Source organism: Bubalus kerabau, chromosome 3 (genome assembly GCF_029407905.1).
Source record: "Bubalus kerabau isolate K-KA32 ecotype Philippines breed swamp buffalo chromosome 3, PCC_UOA_SB_1v2, whole genome shotgun sequence".
Lineage (NCBI taxonomy): Eukaryota > Metazoa > Chordata > Mammalia > Artiodactyla > Bovidae > Bubalus > Bubalus kerabau.
Genome location: NC_073626.1, coordinates 77,221,288 through 77,240,067, shown reverse-complemented (window position 1 = coordinate 77,240,067; position 18,780 = coordinate 77,221,288). Strand labels below are relative to the sequence as shown.

General features: G+C 43.4%; 1 protein-coding gene across 6 annotated transcripts in view; it reads left to right on the top strand.

The window, feature by feature from the left end:
- Nucleotides 1-18,780, top strand: part of RAPGEF4 (Rap guanine nucleotide exchange factor 4) — a 396,657-nt gene that overhangs the window by 312,070 nt on the left and 65,807 nt on the right. For 5 of the 6 annotated variants that reach the window (XM_055572210.1, XM_055572211.1, XM_055572214.1 and 2 more), the window contains 5 exons: nt 12,678-12,762; nt 15,444-15,504; nt 15,598-15,687; nt 17,866-17,942; nt 18,361-18,507. In XM_055572210.1, the coding sequence (XP_055428185.1) occupies nt 12,678-12,762; nt 15,444-15,504; nt 15,598-15,687; nt 17,866-17,942; nt 18,361-18,507 (460 nt within the window). The remainder of the gene's footprint in view (nt 1-12,677; nt 12,763-15,443; nt 15,505-15,597; nt 15,688-17,865; nt 17,943-18,360; nt 18,508-18,780) is intronic. The other variant, XM_055572212.1, reaches the window with a different exon arrangement.

Below are 18,780 nucleotides of genomic sequence, written 5' to 3'. Positions count from 1 at the left end.
ATTCTCAAACCCTTTCTTTTTAACCACAGAAGAAAATAAGAAGTGCACTTCTTCCTAGAATGAAGAAAGAATTCCTAGCCTAGCGGGAAGCAGGGGTGTGGGGGGCCAGAAAAATGTCAAGAAAGTTCCAGTAAGGAGCCAAAGGAGTGCCCCCAGAGCAGGCATGTGGGTAAATGTGGCTGGAGTGTTAGGCTGAGGTCAGGTTGAAGGGGGTCTGCTTCTCTGTGTGTCTGTGTATTATTTTATAGCCATTTGGAGCACCGTTGACTAGTTTAAAGGGAGGTGTGGCATGGCCAGCTTTGCAGTAGGTAGGTTTCTCTGCTATCTGTAGAGAATGGATTGGAGGGCCCGACACTAAAGATAGAATGCCGGATACTGAGTTTTTTGAGAGGAGAATTAATAGTATTTTGAGAATTTAATGACAGCTTTTGAGATACATGTGTTTGACCTAAGAGTCTGCTAAATAAAGTGAAAGTTACACTAAGCACAAAAGTCCTGGATTCTGGTCTTAGCAAGTTACCAGTAAGTCCCCAAACATCTTCAGATTACAAGTCTCTTGAACTATAACATGAGTTTAATACCCGCTTACTCTCATCCCCTGGAGAAGGAAATGGCAACCCACTCCAGTATTCTTGCCTGGAGAATCCCATGGACAGAGGAGCCTGGCAGACTACAGTTTGTGAGATCATAAGAGTTGGACACGACTTAGCGCTATCTTCGGAGAAGGCAATGGCACCCCATTCCAGTACTCCTGCCTGGAAAATCCCATGGATGGAGGAGCCTAGAAGGCTGCAGTCCATGGGGTCGCTAAGAGTCAGACACGACTGAGCGACTTCACTTTCACTTTTCACTTTCATGCATTGGAGAAGGAAATGGCAACCCACTCCAGTGTTCTTGCCTGGAGAATCCCAGGGACGGGGGAGCCTGGTGGGCTGCTGTCTATGGGGTCACACAGAGTCGGACACGACTGAAGTGACTTAGCAGCAGCAGCAGCAGCGCTATCTTTCTTACTCTCTCCCAGTTTCACAAGGGATTGTAAACAGAAAAACAAATACAATAGTATTTAATTACAGCCAATGTTTATTGAGCACACATGTGCTAGGCACTGTGCTCAACAATTGTCTAATTCTATTCTTTCAACAGATCTTTGAGGTAGTTATTAATATTATCCCCATCTTATGAATAAGGAAAATGAGGCTTATGTTAAATCACTTGTTGTTTATCCTGAAAGAGGGGGACTCAGGATTTGGTCCAGGTCTTTCTGACTCGAGCCTGTGTTCTGTTCTGCGGTCTACCTCCTGTCCCAGGCCAAAAAGGCTTCAGAACGGCCTCTTGGCTTTGTTCTTTGAGCATTGTTGAGGAAACATGTCATGGAAATGTGATTTTAAAATAGTTACTACAGACTAGTCTCAGTTCATTAAATGATGACTATATTGACCTATGCTGTGCTGTGCTCAGTTGCTCAGCCCAATTCTTTGTGAACCCATGGACTGTAATCCACCAGGCTCCTCTGTCCATGGGTTTCTCCAGGCCAGAATACTGGAGTGGGTTGCCACGCCCTCCTCCAGGGAATCTTCCCAACCCAGGGATCGAACCCAGGTCTCTTGCACTGCAGGCGGATTCTTTACCATCTAAGCCACCAGGGAAGCCCATATAGACCTGAATGAAGTTCAAATATATCATCTACTGTAGAAAAAATTCATATAGACACACAAGTCAGGATCACAGACAAAATGTAGTAATTAAATATGCTTTGCAGTATACCTTTTATATATAGTGACCTCATTTACATCCCCTCTTTGAACCTCAGACTAACTGTGTGAACAGAATAGTGCTAATGTTATTACCCACAATTTACAGATGGAGAAACTGAGCTTAGTGGATTCTGAGTGCCTTCTTCATCACGCAGTAGTATATGTAGCTGAACCAGGGACAGAGCCCAGGTCTGCTTACTCCAAATCCAATTTCATTCTTTTTTTTTCATGAATAATAATATTTCATCTCTAACAGATAGCCTCAAGTTCTTCTCTGGTGGATTTACTGAACAAGCAGTGGAATGCAAAGAAATATCTTTCTGTCCCTGATTCATGAAGAATTAATTTTTATAAAGGAAAAATAATGCACCCACATAGCATCTCCTCAAAAAATGTTTGCCTTTTCTATCTGATGTATATGTCTCATACACAAATGCAAGTAGCTATAACTATCTGCTTCCATCCAAATTTGTTTTTCTCAACTTGCTGTTTAGGTATTTTAAAGGAAAACATTTGTGCCTGTAACTTTGAAAAGGTTTAATGGTACACTTCTATTGTGCTCTGATAGTAAACACTTTTGCTGCGAGAATTTCTGGCATATTTAGCTTCTGAACTTGAAAAACCTCAAATCACAATGTCCCCAAACACTTAGGCCTCAGAGGCACTGAATTATGGAATCTTTACCCCATGTCCTGATGGGGATGACCTCATTTCTCCCAAATATTCTCGAGGCTTTTACCCTTAATAGCAATTCTAAACTGCATTCATTTCTGACTTCACAAAGAAGGGAAGAATCCCCATGTACACAGGGTTTGCAGTCAGAACTAGACAATGTCTAATTGTATCTGATAAGCTTAAAAGGGAAAAACAAGATGGCAGAGGAGCAGGTGGATGTGGAGTACGTCTCTTTCCATGGATATGTCAGCAATACACCTTCAGATACAGAAATGCTTGCAGAACTCCAGCTGAGAACAGACCAGAGTACCTGACCACTGGAAAAGAATATATAGAACCACGCAAAACTCGAGATCAAGCCCTGAGCCTTTGGAGTGGGAGCACTGACTCCAAGACCCTAGACTACCAGAGAACTAACACTAGGGAGTATCAAATAGTAAGAACTTCCATGAAGGAAACCACTTGAATACAAGACCAGGCATCACCCAACCACCAGAAGCACTCTGTGCAGGATGCCTCATCCAAACAACAAACAACACAGAAATACAAACTCAGTCATCAGCAGACAGGATGATCACCTCACTTAGTCCTGCCCATCAGAGGGGGAAAAAAAAACTCAGCACAAATCTCACCCTATATGAAACTTACACAAACCACTGGACCAAACTTAGGAGGGCAGAAACCAAAAGGAAGAAAGAATTCAGCCTTGAAACCTGGGAAGAGGAAACCTCAAACACAATAAGTTTAAAAAAAAAATAATGAAAAGGCAGAGAAATACTGCACAAATGAAGGCACAGACTAGAAACACAGAAGTCCAAATAAATGAAGAAGAAATAGGCAAACTACCTGAAAAAGAATTCAGAATAATGATAGTAAAGATGATCAAAACCTTGAAAACAGAATGGAGAAAATGTATCTGATAAGCTTAAAATGTCCTTTTCTGGGTTGAGGGTAAGGTGAGAGGGTTGTGGTGTGGCAGGGAAATGAGCCGACAGAGTCGGGGAGGATGCCTTAAATGGCCCATCACCAGGCTCTGGGAATGTCTCAAATACTTAAGAGCTAACTCTTAAGAAGCAAGTGTCCTGGGAGGTGAAGAAAATAAGCAAACACATTGTGCTGGTTTGTTAGACAAGGGGGTGGGAAACCACACCAAACTTGCCTTTAAGGGAAGTGGAAGAGTTGAATCTAAAAAAATCTTTTAAGAGCACTGGAAAGTGACCCATGCTTGAGAAATGACTTGAAAGCAGGAGAATCAGGTGGACTGAGGTGGAGTGCTACCACCAAAATAAAGCATTCCAGCCCCAAGAAAAATATAGTAAAGCATTTCCTTTATTTTGGTGCTTGACCAGGTCTTACATATTTATAACACTGACTTTTCTGGGTATTTTTCCCATGCACCAGGGAATAGGTCTACTGGGTGACAAGTCTAGAAGAACTGGGTTATTTGTCTTTCACCTGCCCAGGTTACCACTGGCCATGCCAGCGTGCCTGCTTGGTGCCTGGGCGAATCCCTCATTTTATCCACGTTCCAATAACCAAAGAGCTGTGTCTCTGACCTTGATAAATTCCTTGATAAAACAGTATTTACCAGCAGCTTCCAATATCACCTGAGCCCTTCCATCCTTTAATGTAGAAAATGCCTCTCCCTCCATCCCCGTTTATTATCTTGTCTGTAACTAGACATTGCCGCCAGAATGCGTCCCCTGCAGAAACTAGGCCTTTCCCCAGCAGGATCCTACAAATCCCCATCAATGTGGCACCATGCAGGTTTGTAAAGAAGCAGGGATGCCTAATGCCTCTCCCTGTGACATCTGGAGAAGGACAAGTAAAGACCAGGTACATTCACGTGCTGCCACTCAGAGCAGCCAGAGAGCCGATTCACTTCCCTGGCCTCGCAGGTCCTCTGTGAAGGTAACATGTGAGGTCCCTCCTCCTGCTCAATCGGGGCACAGTGTTCCCTTGGCTCTTGAAAGCCAGATTGCCTTCAGCCCTGGGGACCCTTTCATGACTCTTTGAACAGGCTGGGAGCTGATTTGTGGGATCCCTTTTCCATTTTTCTTTCCTGTCTGCCCCTACAAAAACCAAAGCATGAGAGGTACTCAATGCCACTGTCTGCCACAAGAAACCTGCTTGTAAAACGCGACTTTGTTCAGTGGTGATGGTGGGGAAGTAGGTGGCGCACACGGAGGGGAGAAGCTTCGTCTGAGGCCAGAGCAGAGAGGTCTTTTCTGAGACACCAGATGGCACAGCAGCTCTGAGCCGGCATCCCGGCCAAGGCTCGGCCTGTTCTGTTGCTGCAGCCACAAGCTCTAGGGCCGCTGGGCTGGGGGAGGGGCTCCCATCTGACTCCCACTCATGGACACAGGATGCTCACACCGACCTTGGCTCCATCTGGCCTCCTCCCCGGGACCTCCCTCAACCTTCAACCCTAACAACATGTTGAAGGAAACCCCTCACGGCACACCTCCAATGAATGCTTTTGTTGCTTTGTCAGCTGTAAAGGTATTCATTTTCTAAAACCAGTCTCTGCTCACCTTGCCGTCCTGACTTCTCTCACCTCGTTAAAACATGTGCTGTAAACAGGACCAAAAGGACGGTTGCTGTCTGGGTGGATCACCCAGCGACAGTGGCCTGCCCTGTGGTGACACTGACCACTGTTGACCACAGGCTTGTTGTTGTTGTTCTTTTTTTCCCCCCTTTCATTCAGAATGGTCTTTAGGGCTCAGAGACTAAACTATTTCTAGGCTTTGTTCCATTTGGTTTCACATGGCTGTCATGGGTTTCTCTGGGGCATCCAGCAAGCCCCATGGAAGTCTTTATTTCTTGGTTTTGTTACTGATGAATGGAGGACCAGGGGTAGAATGAGTTCCACGTGGGTCTCTGCAGATTGGCCAACAGCACCCCAACCCCTGAAGGCAGCGGGGGCTGTGCTTCGGGACAGCCTTGCTTTCTATGAGAGGCACATGGGGAGCAGGCAGGCTGAACCCCTCCCTCCCATCCTCCCACCAGCTGCCAAACTCAGGAGGCTCTCCCAGGAATGGAGCCCTTCCCAGGAAGTCCCTCCTGGGAGAGCTCCTACTTCTCCCTCTCCTCTGTGTCTGGCAGGAGGGCCCAGGGCTCCGCTTCCTTCTCAGGCCCTTCCTGGACATTTGTCTTGGCAGGTCTCAAGTTGGAGCCTGGGCAGCCTGCTGCTCGCAAGCCCCTGCCCTGCACGGGGCAGTGATGCGATGAACCCCTGGGACCTTCTCCTGCCCTTGTCTTATCAGCAACACTGTCTTCCTCCTGTGTGGGTTTCCTTCTGTGAGTGCAGAGCTGTGTCTGCCTCCAGGCCTCTCTCAGCCATTCTGTCCCCATCTGCTTCCCATCACCCAAGAATTCCCGAAACACTCCGATCTTGCTGATAGCACTATTTTATGGTTTGTCATGGTGGTGTGACTTATTTTCAGTGCTGTTTTGGATTTTAAAACATCTTTCCTGTTATATGTTTAGCATGGCAGACAAAATTCTGACCAAAACAAGGATCCAGTCCAACAGGTGCTGCTTGGTTTTTGACGGTCATCTCTGTTTAGGCCCCCATTGAACTTGTCTTAGACGGGGTAGCTTTAGCTGATAATTTCTTAAAACTGGATGAGTACATTGGTGGGAATGCAAACTAGTACAGCCACTATGGAGAACAGTGTGGAGATTCCTTAAAAAACTGGAAATAGAACTGCCTTATGACCCAGCAATCCCACTGCTGGGCATACACACTGAGGAAACCAGAAGGGAAAGAGACACATGTACCCCAATGTTCATCGCAGCACTGTTTATAATAGCCAGGACATGGAAGCAACCTAGATGTCCATCAGCAGATGAATGGATAAGAAAGCTGTGGTACATATACACAATGGAGTATTACTCAGCCATTAAAAAGAATACATTTGAATCAGTTCTAATGAGGTGGATGAAACTGGAGCCTATTATACAGAGTGACGTAAGCCAGAAAGAAAAACACCAATACAGTATACTAATGCATATATATGGAATTTAGAAAGATGGTAACACTAACCCTGTGTACGAGACAGCAAAAGAGACACAGATGTATAGAACAGTCTTTTGGACTCAGTGGGAGAGGGAGAGGGTGGGATGATTTGGGAGAATGGCATTGAAACATGTATAATATCATATATGAAACGAGTCGCCAGTCCAAGTTCGATGCACGATACTGGATGCTTGGGGCTGGTACACTGGGATGACCCAGAGGGATGGTATGGGGAGGGAGGAGGGAGGAGGGTTCAGGATGGGGAACACATGTATACCTGTGGCAGATTCATTTTGATATTTGGCAAAACCAATACAATATTGTAAAGTTAAAAAATAAAATTAAATTAAAAAAAAACTGGATGAGTAAATTTATAATCCTACCAAAAAAATTTTAAAAATTTCTATCTTTGAATGGGATTTGGAGTAAGAGGTCAGGTCCAACATTTTCATCCTGTCTCCTCCCTCCATTAATAATTAACTGCTTACCATGTCACATATGTGTACTATAATCAAAGAGAATGGAGTCATGGGCATCTTGTCTTACTGGGCCTTCAATGGGGAGGATAACAGAGCATAAGGCCTTCAGGATACAGAACAAGAACTGGTCCTTGGTACTGCTGCCACCTCCCCAGGGCAAACCCTGAGTTCAGCAGAAATCGCGAGAACCTGTGCATTCATCCAATGAGACGTATTAAACACCTCCCACTTTATCATGTCATCCTGCATGGGCACCATATTTCCAGTGTATCAGTGCTTTGTGTATATTAGCTCATTTGATCTTTACAACAATCCTATTTATTATCCCTATTTTTACAGATGTAGGAACCAAGCATTAGACCAATTGGGTACCTAGGAAGTTCCTATTTTAGATCTCAAATCCTGTTTCTGATATTAACACAGTGCCCTTTGCACTACCAGATGCTGCTTCTCTTGAGAAGAGCAGTGTAGAGTCATGGATTTCTAAGCAAATAACATTCTGCGTAGTATGTTTCATTTGCGACAGCAGTTTGACCATGTGCCTTGGAAGAATAAATTTTGGAGAACCAGCTTTTCCTCAGAGAGGGGACATCTGAGCTGGGCTTGTAGCAGAAAACACAGATCCCAGGCAAAGAGAAGAATATGTGAAGAGTCTTAGAGGTGTGAAAGAGCACTGCATGTTTTAGAACTGGAGACATGTCCGATTATGCCTCAAGCACAGAGCACATTAGCCAGGAGGAAAGGTGTGAAGAGAGGAGAGATGAGTCTAGAAAGGTCCACTGGGACCAGCTTTAAAAGTTTTGTGTGATGATGAGGGAGCACTTCTGGACAGACTGAGTTTGTGGGTTGTCTGGGAATTGATGGTCAGGAAGCTATTGGAGCTCAAGAAAGAAATCTGGAGATTAAAATTTAGGTCTCGGCATCACATAGATGAAAGCTGGGGACTTTTCCCAGGGAGTCAAGGTAGAAGGAAGTGAGAACAGAGCTGATGACAGCCTTGGGGCACAGCACAATTCATGAGGTGAACAGAGAAACAACAGACCATGAAAGACATGAGGAGAGATGCCTGGCAGACAGGAAGAGAGCCAGCAGGGCACATTGTTCATCATCATATTTTAACTCTTGGATGAAATTCAGTGATTTTTTAACATAATGGGATTTGTAGATCTTAAAGGCAGCACTTAATTTTTTAATCTGTAAGACTTGATCAGTGTGGATTTCATGTTGATACTATGTGAACCCTCTTCCTAAACTTGTAGACATCTGCTCCCCAAATTTCAACTCTGAATCTAAATTCAGATGTAGATTTTAGAGATACATTCTGACCTTTCTTTTCCCAGATAGGTTTTTCTTCTCCCTCCATAATAGCCCCCCACTCCCGCCCCCCATGGAGGTGAGAATGAGACTTGGTGACTGTTTTCTCCTTTAGCCAAGCTTCTAGGAGGGTCCATGCTATTTGCAGCTGATGTCAAGAAGCAGGAACAGCAGGGCTGCTCCTCATGCTGAAGAGCCATAATCCTATTACGCCCACCTTGAGGCTTTCATGTTAGCTGCCTCTACAGCAGTAGATGAACTGAGGTGACTTAATTGACTTTTAAATCTCCAAGGGTCCCAGTTTCAAAATCCCCATGTCTAAGTCAAGTAGTAGATTAGGCCCCTTACTAAGAAGGCCTGGCTCCTTCAGAATCCCTGTGGCCGTAGTTTTTCCTTCGGTGTCTATGGGTCCCTTACTTTCTGCGTTCCACATGTGTCCTTAAGTGATAATCCTTCGCAGGAGGTGAACTTGGCTGGCATCTCCCTGGTTCATGGAATTAGTACCTGTCTTTGTACAGGCAGGATTAGTAAATATAGAAACAGTCCTCTTTGTTTCTGTAAGAGAAGGCTATCATATTCTTTGGTTCATGTTAAAGCTGTCCTTGAGAAGGTAATGCCCAAGGTATACAAAGAGTTTTCTTCCAATTAGCCCCCTTTTGATCTGCAATATGGTTACAAATTATCTAACGCAACTATTTTAGAATATTTATAATTCAGTTTCAATAGCTCAAAGTACTTATCTAACAATTGACTAAGTTCTAGATATAATTTGTTGAACCAAATGTCATACTTAATTTTTAAGTTCATTTTTCTTATGCAAGGGCTTGAGTTTTGGATATCACGCTGCTGCTTTTTTTTCACTTACACAAGTGAATATGCAGATACCTTCCTATTTGCTGCTTCCTTTAGCTCTCACATTACTCTCACAAAGACATTGTCCCCAGTTTACAGAAGAAACTGAGTCTCTGACGTCACGTGACTGGTCAGGGGTTGCATGAGGGTTAAAACCTGATCTTCAGACTCTAAATTCAGTGCTCTCAAAGACAGAAATATAGATCAATGGAACAAAATAGAAAGCCCAGAGATAAATCTACACACATATGGACACCTTATCTTTGACAAAGGAGGCAAGAACATACAATGGATTAAAGACAATATCTTTAACAAGTGGTGCTGGGAAAACTGGTCAACCACTTGTAAAAGAATGAAACTAGAACACTTTCTAACACCATACACAAAAATAAACTCAAAATGGATTAAAGATCTCAACGTAAGACCAGAAACTATAAAACTCCTAGAGGAGAACATAGGCAAAACACTCTCCAACATACATCACAGCAGGATCCTCTATGACCCACCTCCCAGAATATTGGAAATAAAAGCAAAACTAAACAAATGGGACCTAATTAAACTTAAAAGCTTCTGCACAACAAAGGAAACTATTAGCAAGGTGAAAAGGCAGCCTTCAGAATGGGAGAAAATAATAGCAAATGAAGCAACTGACAAACAACTAATCTCAAAAATATACAAGCAACTCCTACAGCTCAACTCCTGAAAAACAAATGACCCAATCAAAAAATGGGCCAAAGAACTAAATAGACATTTCTCCAAAGAAGACATACAGATGGCTAACAAACACATGAAAAGATGCTCAACATCACTCATTATCAGAGAAATGCAATCAAAACCACTATGAGGTACCATTTCACACCAGTCAGAATGGCTGCGATCCAAAAGTCTACAAGCAATAAATGCTGGAGAGGGTGTGGAGAAAAGGGAACCCCCTTACACTGTTGGTGGGAATGCAAACTAGTACAGCCACTATGGAGAACAGTGTGGAGATTCCTTAAAAAACTGGAAATAGAACTGCCTTATGACCCAGCAATCCCACTGCTGGGCATACACACTGAGGAAACCAGAAGGGAAAGAGACACATGTACCCCAATGTTCATCGCAGCACTGTTTATAATAGCCAGGACATGGAAGCAACCTGGATGTCCATCAGCAGATGAATGGATAAGAAAGCTGTGGTACGTATACACAATGGAGTATTACTCAGCCATTAAAAAGAATACATTTGAATCAGTTCTAATGAGGTGGATGAAACTGGAACCTATTATACAGAGTGAAATAAGCCAGAAAGTAAAACACCAATACAGTATACTAACGCATATATATGGAATTTAGAAAGATGGTAACAATAACCCTGTGTACGAGACAGCAAAAGAGACACTGATGTATAGATCAGTCTTATGGACTCTGTGGGAGAGGGAGAGGGTGGGGAGATTTAGGAGAATGGCATTGAAACATGTATAATATCATATATGAAACGAGTTGCCAGTACAGGTTCGATGCACGATACTGGATGCTTGGGGCTGGTGTGCTGGGACGACCCAGAGGGAGGGTATGGGGAGGGAGGAGGGTTCAGGATGGACAGCACGGGTATACCTGTGGCAGATTCATTTCAATGTTTGGCAAAACTAATACAATATTGTAAAGTTTAAAAATAAAATAAATAAATAAATAAAAATTTAAAAAAATAAATAAATTCAGTGCTCTGCTCAGTACAGCAGCAAGACTTTCTGAATTTACTTGATCAAGGAAAGATTTACTCTTTTTTTTTTTTAATTGCCATGCCACACAGCTTGTAGATCTTAGTTACCTGACCTGGAACTAAGCCCAGGCCACGTCAGTGAAAGGAAAGCATGGAGTCCCAACCACTGGACTACCAGGGAATTCCCAAAGAACATTCTTTATAGTACAGTGTAAGGATGGAACACCACTGGTAGCTCAATGAGGTTTAAAAGTTTTGTATATTGTAACACTGAATAAGACCATAGGTTACTGAAATTTTAGGACAGTGTATAACACAGGTGATGATTATGTAATAAGTAACACTCATGACTACAATAGTCAGCTGAGAGTAAATGCCACCTGACCACCAATGTGGAGAGTGACTTCCTGGAGCTCTCAGAATTAATAACACATTTGTTTGGTTGTTTTTTTAGTTTCAAAAACATTAGGGTTCCTTATATTGCAGAGAGCAATAGAAGATCCAAATTACTGACCAATCATCCCTTTTCCCATTGATGTAAAATTAAACATGAGTCATGATTTCAGACAAAGATCCGTCTAGTCAAGGCTATGGTTTTTCCTGTGGTCATGTATGGATGTGAGAGTTGGACTATAAAGAAAGCTGAGCGCCAAGGAATTGATGCTTTTAAACTGTGGTGTTGGAGAAGACTCTTGCAAGTCCCTTGGACTGCAAGGAGATCCAACCAGTTCATCCTAAAGGAGATCAGTCCTGGGTGTTCATTGGAAGGTCTGATGTTGAAGCTGAAACTCCAATACTTTGGCCACCTGATGTGAAGAGCTGACTCATTTGAAAAGACTCTGAAGCTGGGAAAGATTGAGGGCAGGAGGAGGAGGGGACGACAGAGGATGAGATGGTTGGATGGCATCACTGACTCAATGGACATGGGTTTGGGTGAACTCCAGGAGTTGGTGATGGACAGGGAGGCCTGGCGTGCTGTGGTTCATGGGATCGCAAAGAGTCAGACACGACGGAGCGACTGAAATGAACTGATTTCAGAATAACTACTGACATGAAAGATGATCAGAAATCCTCTCAGTCCTCCCATGCCAAGATGTCCATAATGTGTCCAAACCTCATTCTTAAAGGCAAGGTATACGATAGTAGTTTTAGAATAAATTATAGGAAAAAAAAACTGTGCCTAGTATACTGATTAGCACCTCATGGAAGAGTGGTAGACCATGGTACAGAGTTTGGGGAATGTGATGTATTCTTCCCTACTTTCCCTTTCTTAATAATTCCACACACTCCTATTTGCCTTCTGCTCATCTCATGTCCTCATGTCCAGAGGGAGGTGAGAAAACATTGTTTATATAAATCCTTTAAGTCCTGTGATAGAAGCATATTACACAACCCAGAACAATAACGATAGCAGCATTATTCTTCTAAGCTAAGATACCACATAAGATCCTAAGAAATTTGTGTCAGTCATCAAGTTGATTGAACGAGCAGTTCCTGGTGATGTTAAAAGATAAGTTTGTTGATCTTGATTAAGGTGGTAATGAAAGGTAATTTTGCAGAATCATCATCCACAAAGTAAGAGATCTAAGTTAGCCAACTACGATGTGAGCAGAGATATTCCTCCCTCTGAGGTTGGGAGGGAAGGGGATTAGGTGCAGTTTTGATTTCTTCCGTGTCCTTCCATCAAGGAACAGGTTCATGTCAAAATTCCCTTTAGGAATTATCATAGCATCATCTCTCCTCCTGCCAGGGTCTTTTTATCAGGATTTCTCCTAAGAACTCCCTGAACATGTTTTACTGACCCCTGAAGCCCCTTCTGTATTTCAAACTCTAGTAATGACTTTTAGCTCATTATTTCCTTGTTACTTTTTTCTTTGTAGACCTGGACAGAGGACCATGGATGACTTAGAAATTATCTATGAAGAACTCCTTCACATTAAAGCCTTATCCCATCTTTCTACCACAGTAAGTTGTCTCTTAGCTGAACATGGTTGGGGACACTTTGAATTAAATGCATGGTTAGGACTGGGGGAGAGGACTATAGTCTGAGGGAGGAACAGGATGCCTAAATTCTACCTCATAAATCACCCCTTCTCACTCTCCTGAGATGCTAAGGAAGTTATACCTACATACAATCACCAAAGAAGGATCAAGTATTACCATGTTATTAGGAGTTGCCCTAAACATTAGAGCAGCCTGATGTGGGTGGAATTGGAGCATATACTTCAAACTTCCTGAGCCTTGGAACCTGCCATAATTCAGCACAGAGCCAGGCCTTAAGATAGGTTTTCAGTCCCTTCCATGAAATAAAGAGCCATATGGGGCAGCAGCGAGAGAAATCAAGATGACCTGGCCTGGCCCAGGGGGCCAGCTCCACCCAGATTTGCTGCCAAATTGAGAAAAGAAGCAGAAGGTGCCAAAGCGCATTGGTTCAGATATTTTAGGGCATAAGAGCAACACTTGCTGGTGGAAAATGGCCCGATGCCTGCATCTGACTCTGAACATTTACATGATTAGGATATTATAGAAAAGCAGTGGACAGAAATGCCTCCTGCCATAGGAGGAACACAGAAACATGAGTTCCAGGCAATGTACGTCTCCTATATGGTAATAATTAATAATAATGAGGAGGATGATAATAAAAAGAAGTTGTTTCAACATCCACAGATTATATGCCATGTTTGCAAATGACATGCCAGTCTCCTCAGCGGTGTCTGCCTGCCTCGCTGGTCTTTCATTCCCAGCTTACGAGGTGATACCATGCTGTGAGGGTCACTCGGTGGCAGCATCTGCAGTCCCCGCTGTGGGCTGTAAAGCCTGGGCCTCTGCTGAGAGCAGTGAGGCATTCGCCACAACCCCAAGGGGAGTGCTGCAGACATTCCCCTTTAACCCAGCCAGGGCTGCCTTCACATGCTCCCCCTGCCTGCATTCCTCGGGAAGCTTGCTCACCTACATGGAGTATCCAAGGGTCTGGTCCAGCCCACCCTCCCACCACCACCCTGTCACCATCACTCCCTCCGTGGTGGGATACGTCCAGCATCCAGGGGCCTCACCCAGGGAGCTCCCGCATCTGTAGGGGAAGCAGCGGGGGCCCCGCAAGCTCATGCTGGAGAGGGGAGTGCAGGACACCCCTGTGCCCTACCTGCTGTCTGGGTCTCCACCCTGCATGTGTTCTGACTTCTGCCGCCTTGGAAGAACCATGGGTAGTAGAGAGGAGGGGGAGGCTTCTACCTCAAACTCCAGGTCCCCAGGCACTGTGGAAGTTCTCAGGTTATTTGGTTCTTAGGGAGACAGAGCCATAATTTGGAATTTAAAAAGAAACAGCTATCAAAATCTCCACACAGGGACTTCCCTCTTGGTGTCTAAGACTCCTTGCTCCCAACGCAGGGGGCATGCGTTCGACTCCTGGTCAGGCAACTAAATCTCATAGGCCACAACTGAAGATGCCATGTGCCACAACTAAGACCCAGCAGAGCCAGATAAATAAATAAATATTTTTTAACAAATCTCTTCCCACATTTAAGCTTAATCATTCAACTTCAAGACACTGAGTTTTCCAACATGTTTGCACTTATGCATGATGTGTGATGCAAGGAAGAACCTCCAGGAGCAAGAGTTATATGATACTGTGGATACTCACACCCTCTCACCAAGACAAAGATAGGCAGAGAAGCTGCCTAGGTCTCATGCACATGCGACCATGTTGTAAACAGTCTCTGGGAAGCTGAGCTTGTATGAATGAGCATATAAAATAGCTTTTGTAAAAATGTCAAGAATCTAGTGGCACAAGACACAGAAGCAGCCAAACTGTTCATCGACAAGTGTATGACTAAAGAAGATGTGGTATACATATGGGATGGAATACTGCTCAGCCACAAAAAAGAACAAAATCTTGCCATTTGCAGCAACATGGATGAACCTAGAGATTATCATGCCAAGTGAAGTAAGTCAGACAGAGAAAGGCAAATGTATCATATGTTACTTATATGAGAAACCTAAAAGAAGTGATACAGAGGAACTCACTTATAAAGCAGACACACAGATGTAGGAAATAAACTTATGGTTACAAATGGGGAAGGGAAGGAGGGATATGTTTGGAATTTGAGATTAACAGATACAGTCGTGTCCGACTCTTTGCGACCCCATGGACTGTAGCCTATCAGGCTCCTCCATCCATGGGATTTTCCAGGCAAGAGTGCTGGAGTGGATTGCCACTTCTCCCGGGGATCTTCCCAACCCAGGAATCAAACCCAGGTCTCCTGCATTGCAGGCAGACGCTTTACTGTCTGAGCCACCAGGGAAGCCCAACAGATGCAACTACTACCTATAAAATAGATAAATAACAAGGTCCTACTGTATAGAATGGGGAATTGTATTCAATATTTTATAATAAAATGGAAAATCAGAGGAAGAATAGATATGTGTATAACTGAATCACTTTGCTGAAATATTGTAAATCAACTATACTTCAGTTAAAAAAAAAAATCTCGTGGCCCACGTAGTGGAAGTGGTTCTAGGTGGGAGGAGCAGCCAGGCAGAGTGGGAGGCGGCTGGGTGGAAGTCAGCACTGTTCAGAAAGAGAGCAAGTCCCTTCCCCACACCCCTAAATCTGGCTTTTCCCCGCACTCTTTCTCTTTTTCTTCTAGGTGAAACGGGAGTTGGCAGCGGTTCTCATTTTTGAGTCTCATGCCAAAGGAGGGACTGTGTGTAAGTGAAGGCTGTAATGGTGTGCGGCGCCTGGCTTGCCCCCTCCCGAGCATGTGCCCCTGCAGCCTGACTGTAAATGCTCCCCTTTCTTAGGCCTGAGACAGACTTGTCAGGATGTCACGTGGCACGTTTGTTTTTCTGGACCCGTGATTACTGCCAGCATGGCTGTGGCTCTGCAGCCTGGTGGGTGTCAGGTACCAGCCTGGGAGTGCTTACCAGCCAGCATCCCCACTTGCCCCCTCCCCTGCTGGCCCAAGGTCGTGTTTAAAAAGGGAGGGATGAGGTCACGCTGTCTTCAGGGGAGAGTGCAAGCGAACCTTCACACAGTGACCTCACTTCAGTCTTGGGGCTTGGGAAGACCTAACCTGTCTCTTGAGAGGCTAGTTAGAATAGCGTACTCTCCTGCTTGCTTCTCACGCTTCCACTATCAGCTCCAAGCCTGAGAGAATTTCTTTGCCCAGATATGTATGCAGTACTACTATGTAGTGGAGAAGGAAAATGGCAACCCACTCCAGTACTCTTGCCTGGAAAATTCCATGGACTGAGTGAGGAGCCTGGTAGGCTACAGTCCATGGGGTCACAAAGAGTCGGACACGACTGAGCGACTTCACTTCACTCTCACTATGTAGTATCTCTCCAGTAAGTATGTCATAGTTTAGTTCTATGACCATATATGGGAGCAAGACATTCAAAGTGGAAGTGTTAAGTCATTCAGTTGTGTCTGACTCCTTGGGACATGGACTGTAGCCCGCCAAGCTCCTCTGTCCATGGGATGCTCCATGCAAGAATACTGGAGTGGGTTGCCATTTCCTTCTCCAGGGGATCTTCCTGACCCAGGAATCGAACCCAGGTCTCCCACATTGCAGGTGGATTCTTTACTGTGTGAGCCCACCGGGGAAGCCAGAAGGCCTCTTAAGAAATTGAAATTTCATATTAATAAATGTGAGCAGAATTATTTCGACTAGCATTTCCCATTCATCCTACAAAACCATTCTTGGAAAACATGGTGAGTGGGGTATTCAGGACACGAAATGCCTCCTCTAATTTCTCTTGGAGAATTGTAAGACACACCAGCATGCTCTGTTTCTCAGGAGTTATACAATAAGGAAAAATTTCACACCACTTAAACTGATCCTGCCTTAACCTAATGAAACATAGAAAACATTTTTAATGGATCCCTGTTAACTTTTCAAGAGACCATCTTTGGAAAATCTTGCTCTTTCTTTAGACTGAGTTGTGTTAGTGAAATAAACAGAGACCATGAATGGAAAAAGCAAAAAGAGTTAACATCGATGTTTCAAATATTTTACTTTTAGTCCTCAAAAGTGTATATCTAATATCGATAGTTACTTTAATAAGAATGTTTTTTCTTTACTTTTTAAAGGTTCACATTAACATTTAAAAAATGTTTATATTACTGGTGACTTAACAACTTCTTTTGTGCTTTTCCTTCAATCTTTCTGACAGTTTTCATTTTATTATGAAATATTTAAGTATTTCAGACAAATCGCTAGAGATTGTTACAAACCTCTTTTTAAAAAAACATTTTTATCAAGTACTAACCTGACACTCTATTTTTTAATATTTTCATTTTTTATATTTTCTAAAAAATGAAATCCTACGTTTGAAGAGTCTCTGTTTCCTTTTTTATCTCATTCTTCTCTTTTCCTCTCCAAGGTAACTCCTACCCTATATCATGTGGTTATCATTCCAACCCATTTTTTAAAAATATATGTAGATATGTATCCATCAACAATATGTATTGCTGATTTGCATGTTTTCAGACTTCACATTGGGCTTCCTGGTGGCTCAGTGGTAAAGAATCCGCCTGCTGATACAGGAGATGTGGGTTTGACACCTGGGTCAGGAAGATCCCCTGGAGAAGGAAATGGCAACCCACTCTAGTATTCTTGCCTGGAAAATTCCATGGACAGAGGAGCCTGGCGGGCTACAGTCCATGGGGTCAGAAAAGAACTGTACACGACTGAGCAACTAAACGACAAACAAACTTCATGTTATTGGTCAGATTACTTTTAAAAACTATGTTCTATAGCTTAGTAAGTTTTGATGAGTTGTGGGGGGAAGTGGATTGCTTTAAGGAATGGGTTGCTGGAGAATTAATAGTAAATATATATCTGTAGGACATAGCAAGGAGTGCAGTGTTCCTGTTTCTTTCATGTCCTAAAGAAAAGGAAGTAATATTCCACCTGAATAAGTTAGCATTTGCTAGTTGTTTTTTTTTTCCCCTCCTGGAATTAAATGCATAATTCTGAGGCCTTTAAAATGATGATTTGATAAGCTGTAATTTATATTGATGTGCTTCTAGTCTTGTCATAAGTCTTTTTTTCTTGTTGTATCTAGTATTTAACCAAGGGGAAGAAGGCACCTCCTGGTACATTATTCTAAAAGGATCAGTGAATGTAGTCATTTATGGCAAGGTATATATTTTTTTTCTTTTGAAACTTTATTATGCTGCATTTACTACTGGCTCTAAGTATTAACAATGTAATGCTACAGTTAAACTTGCTACAATATTGGTACTCAATGTAGAAAAGACATTATAGCCTCTCTAATCATATACTATCTAAATTTTTATACTCAGAGTAGCACTGAACTTTCTAGGACTCATGGATTATAATGTATGTATGTAAGTTAGGTCCTAGCACACGTTACTCAATGAAAGAAAAATGAAACACTATAATGTAATTCTGTGGTCCCCTCCCCTGTGACATCTCTGGGTACAGCCTGTTGATATATATTCAGTGTTTTCGGGGCAAGGGGGCTTGTGGTGTGAGGCGGGTGGGTGTGTGCCCCGTTCCAGGCATCACCTTCATCTGCATGATTTGTTTTCTCCAGGGCGTGGTCTGTACCCTGCATGAGGGCGATGACTTTGGCAAGTTAGCCCTGGTGAATGATGCCCCGAGAGCTGCCTCCATCGTCTTGAGAGAAGATAACTGCCATTTCTTAAGAGTAGACAAGGAGGATTTCAACCGGATCCTGAGGGTGAGTCTGAGGTGCAGTGTGGCTGAGGGGCTCCCTGTTTCCACTTTTGCCTGATAAGTGAAGGGTTGATGGTAGTGTTATTCGAGCAGCGCAGTGATTAATGAATGCTCTAGGGCCAAAGAGCCTTGCTTACAGACCTGGTATGTTCAGTGGTGTGGGTTCTGGGGTTCAGAGGTGATAGTCTAGTAAAGCTGTAAATATGTCACACTGTTCTGGACCAAATAACCCTGCACACCCCTGAACCAGTTCATGAGCATTAAAACACAGAGATGC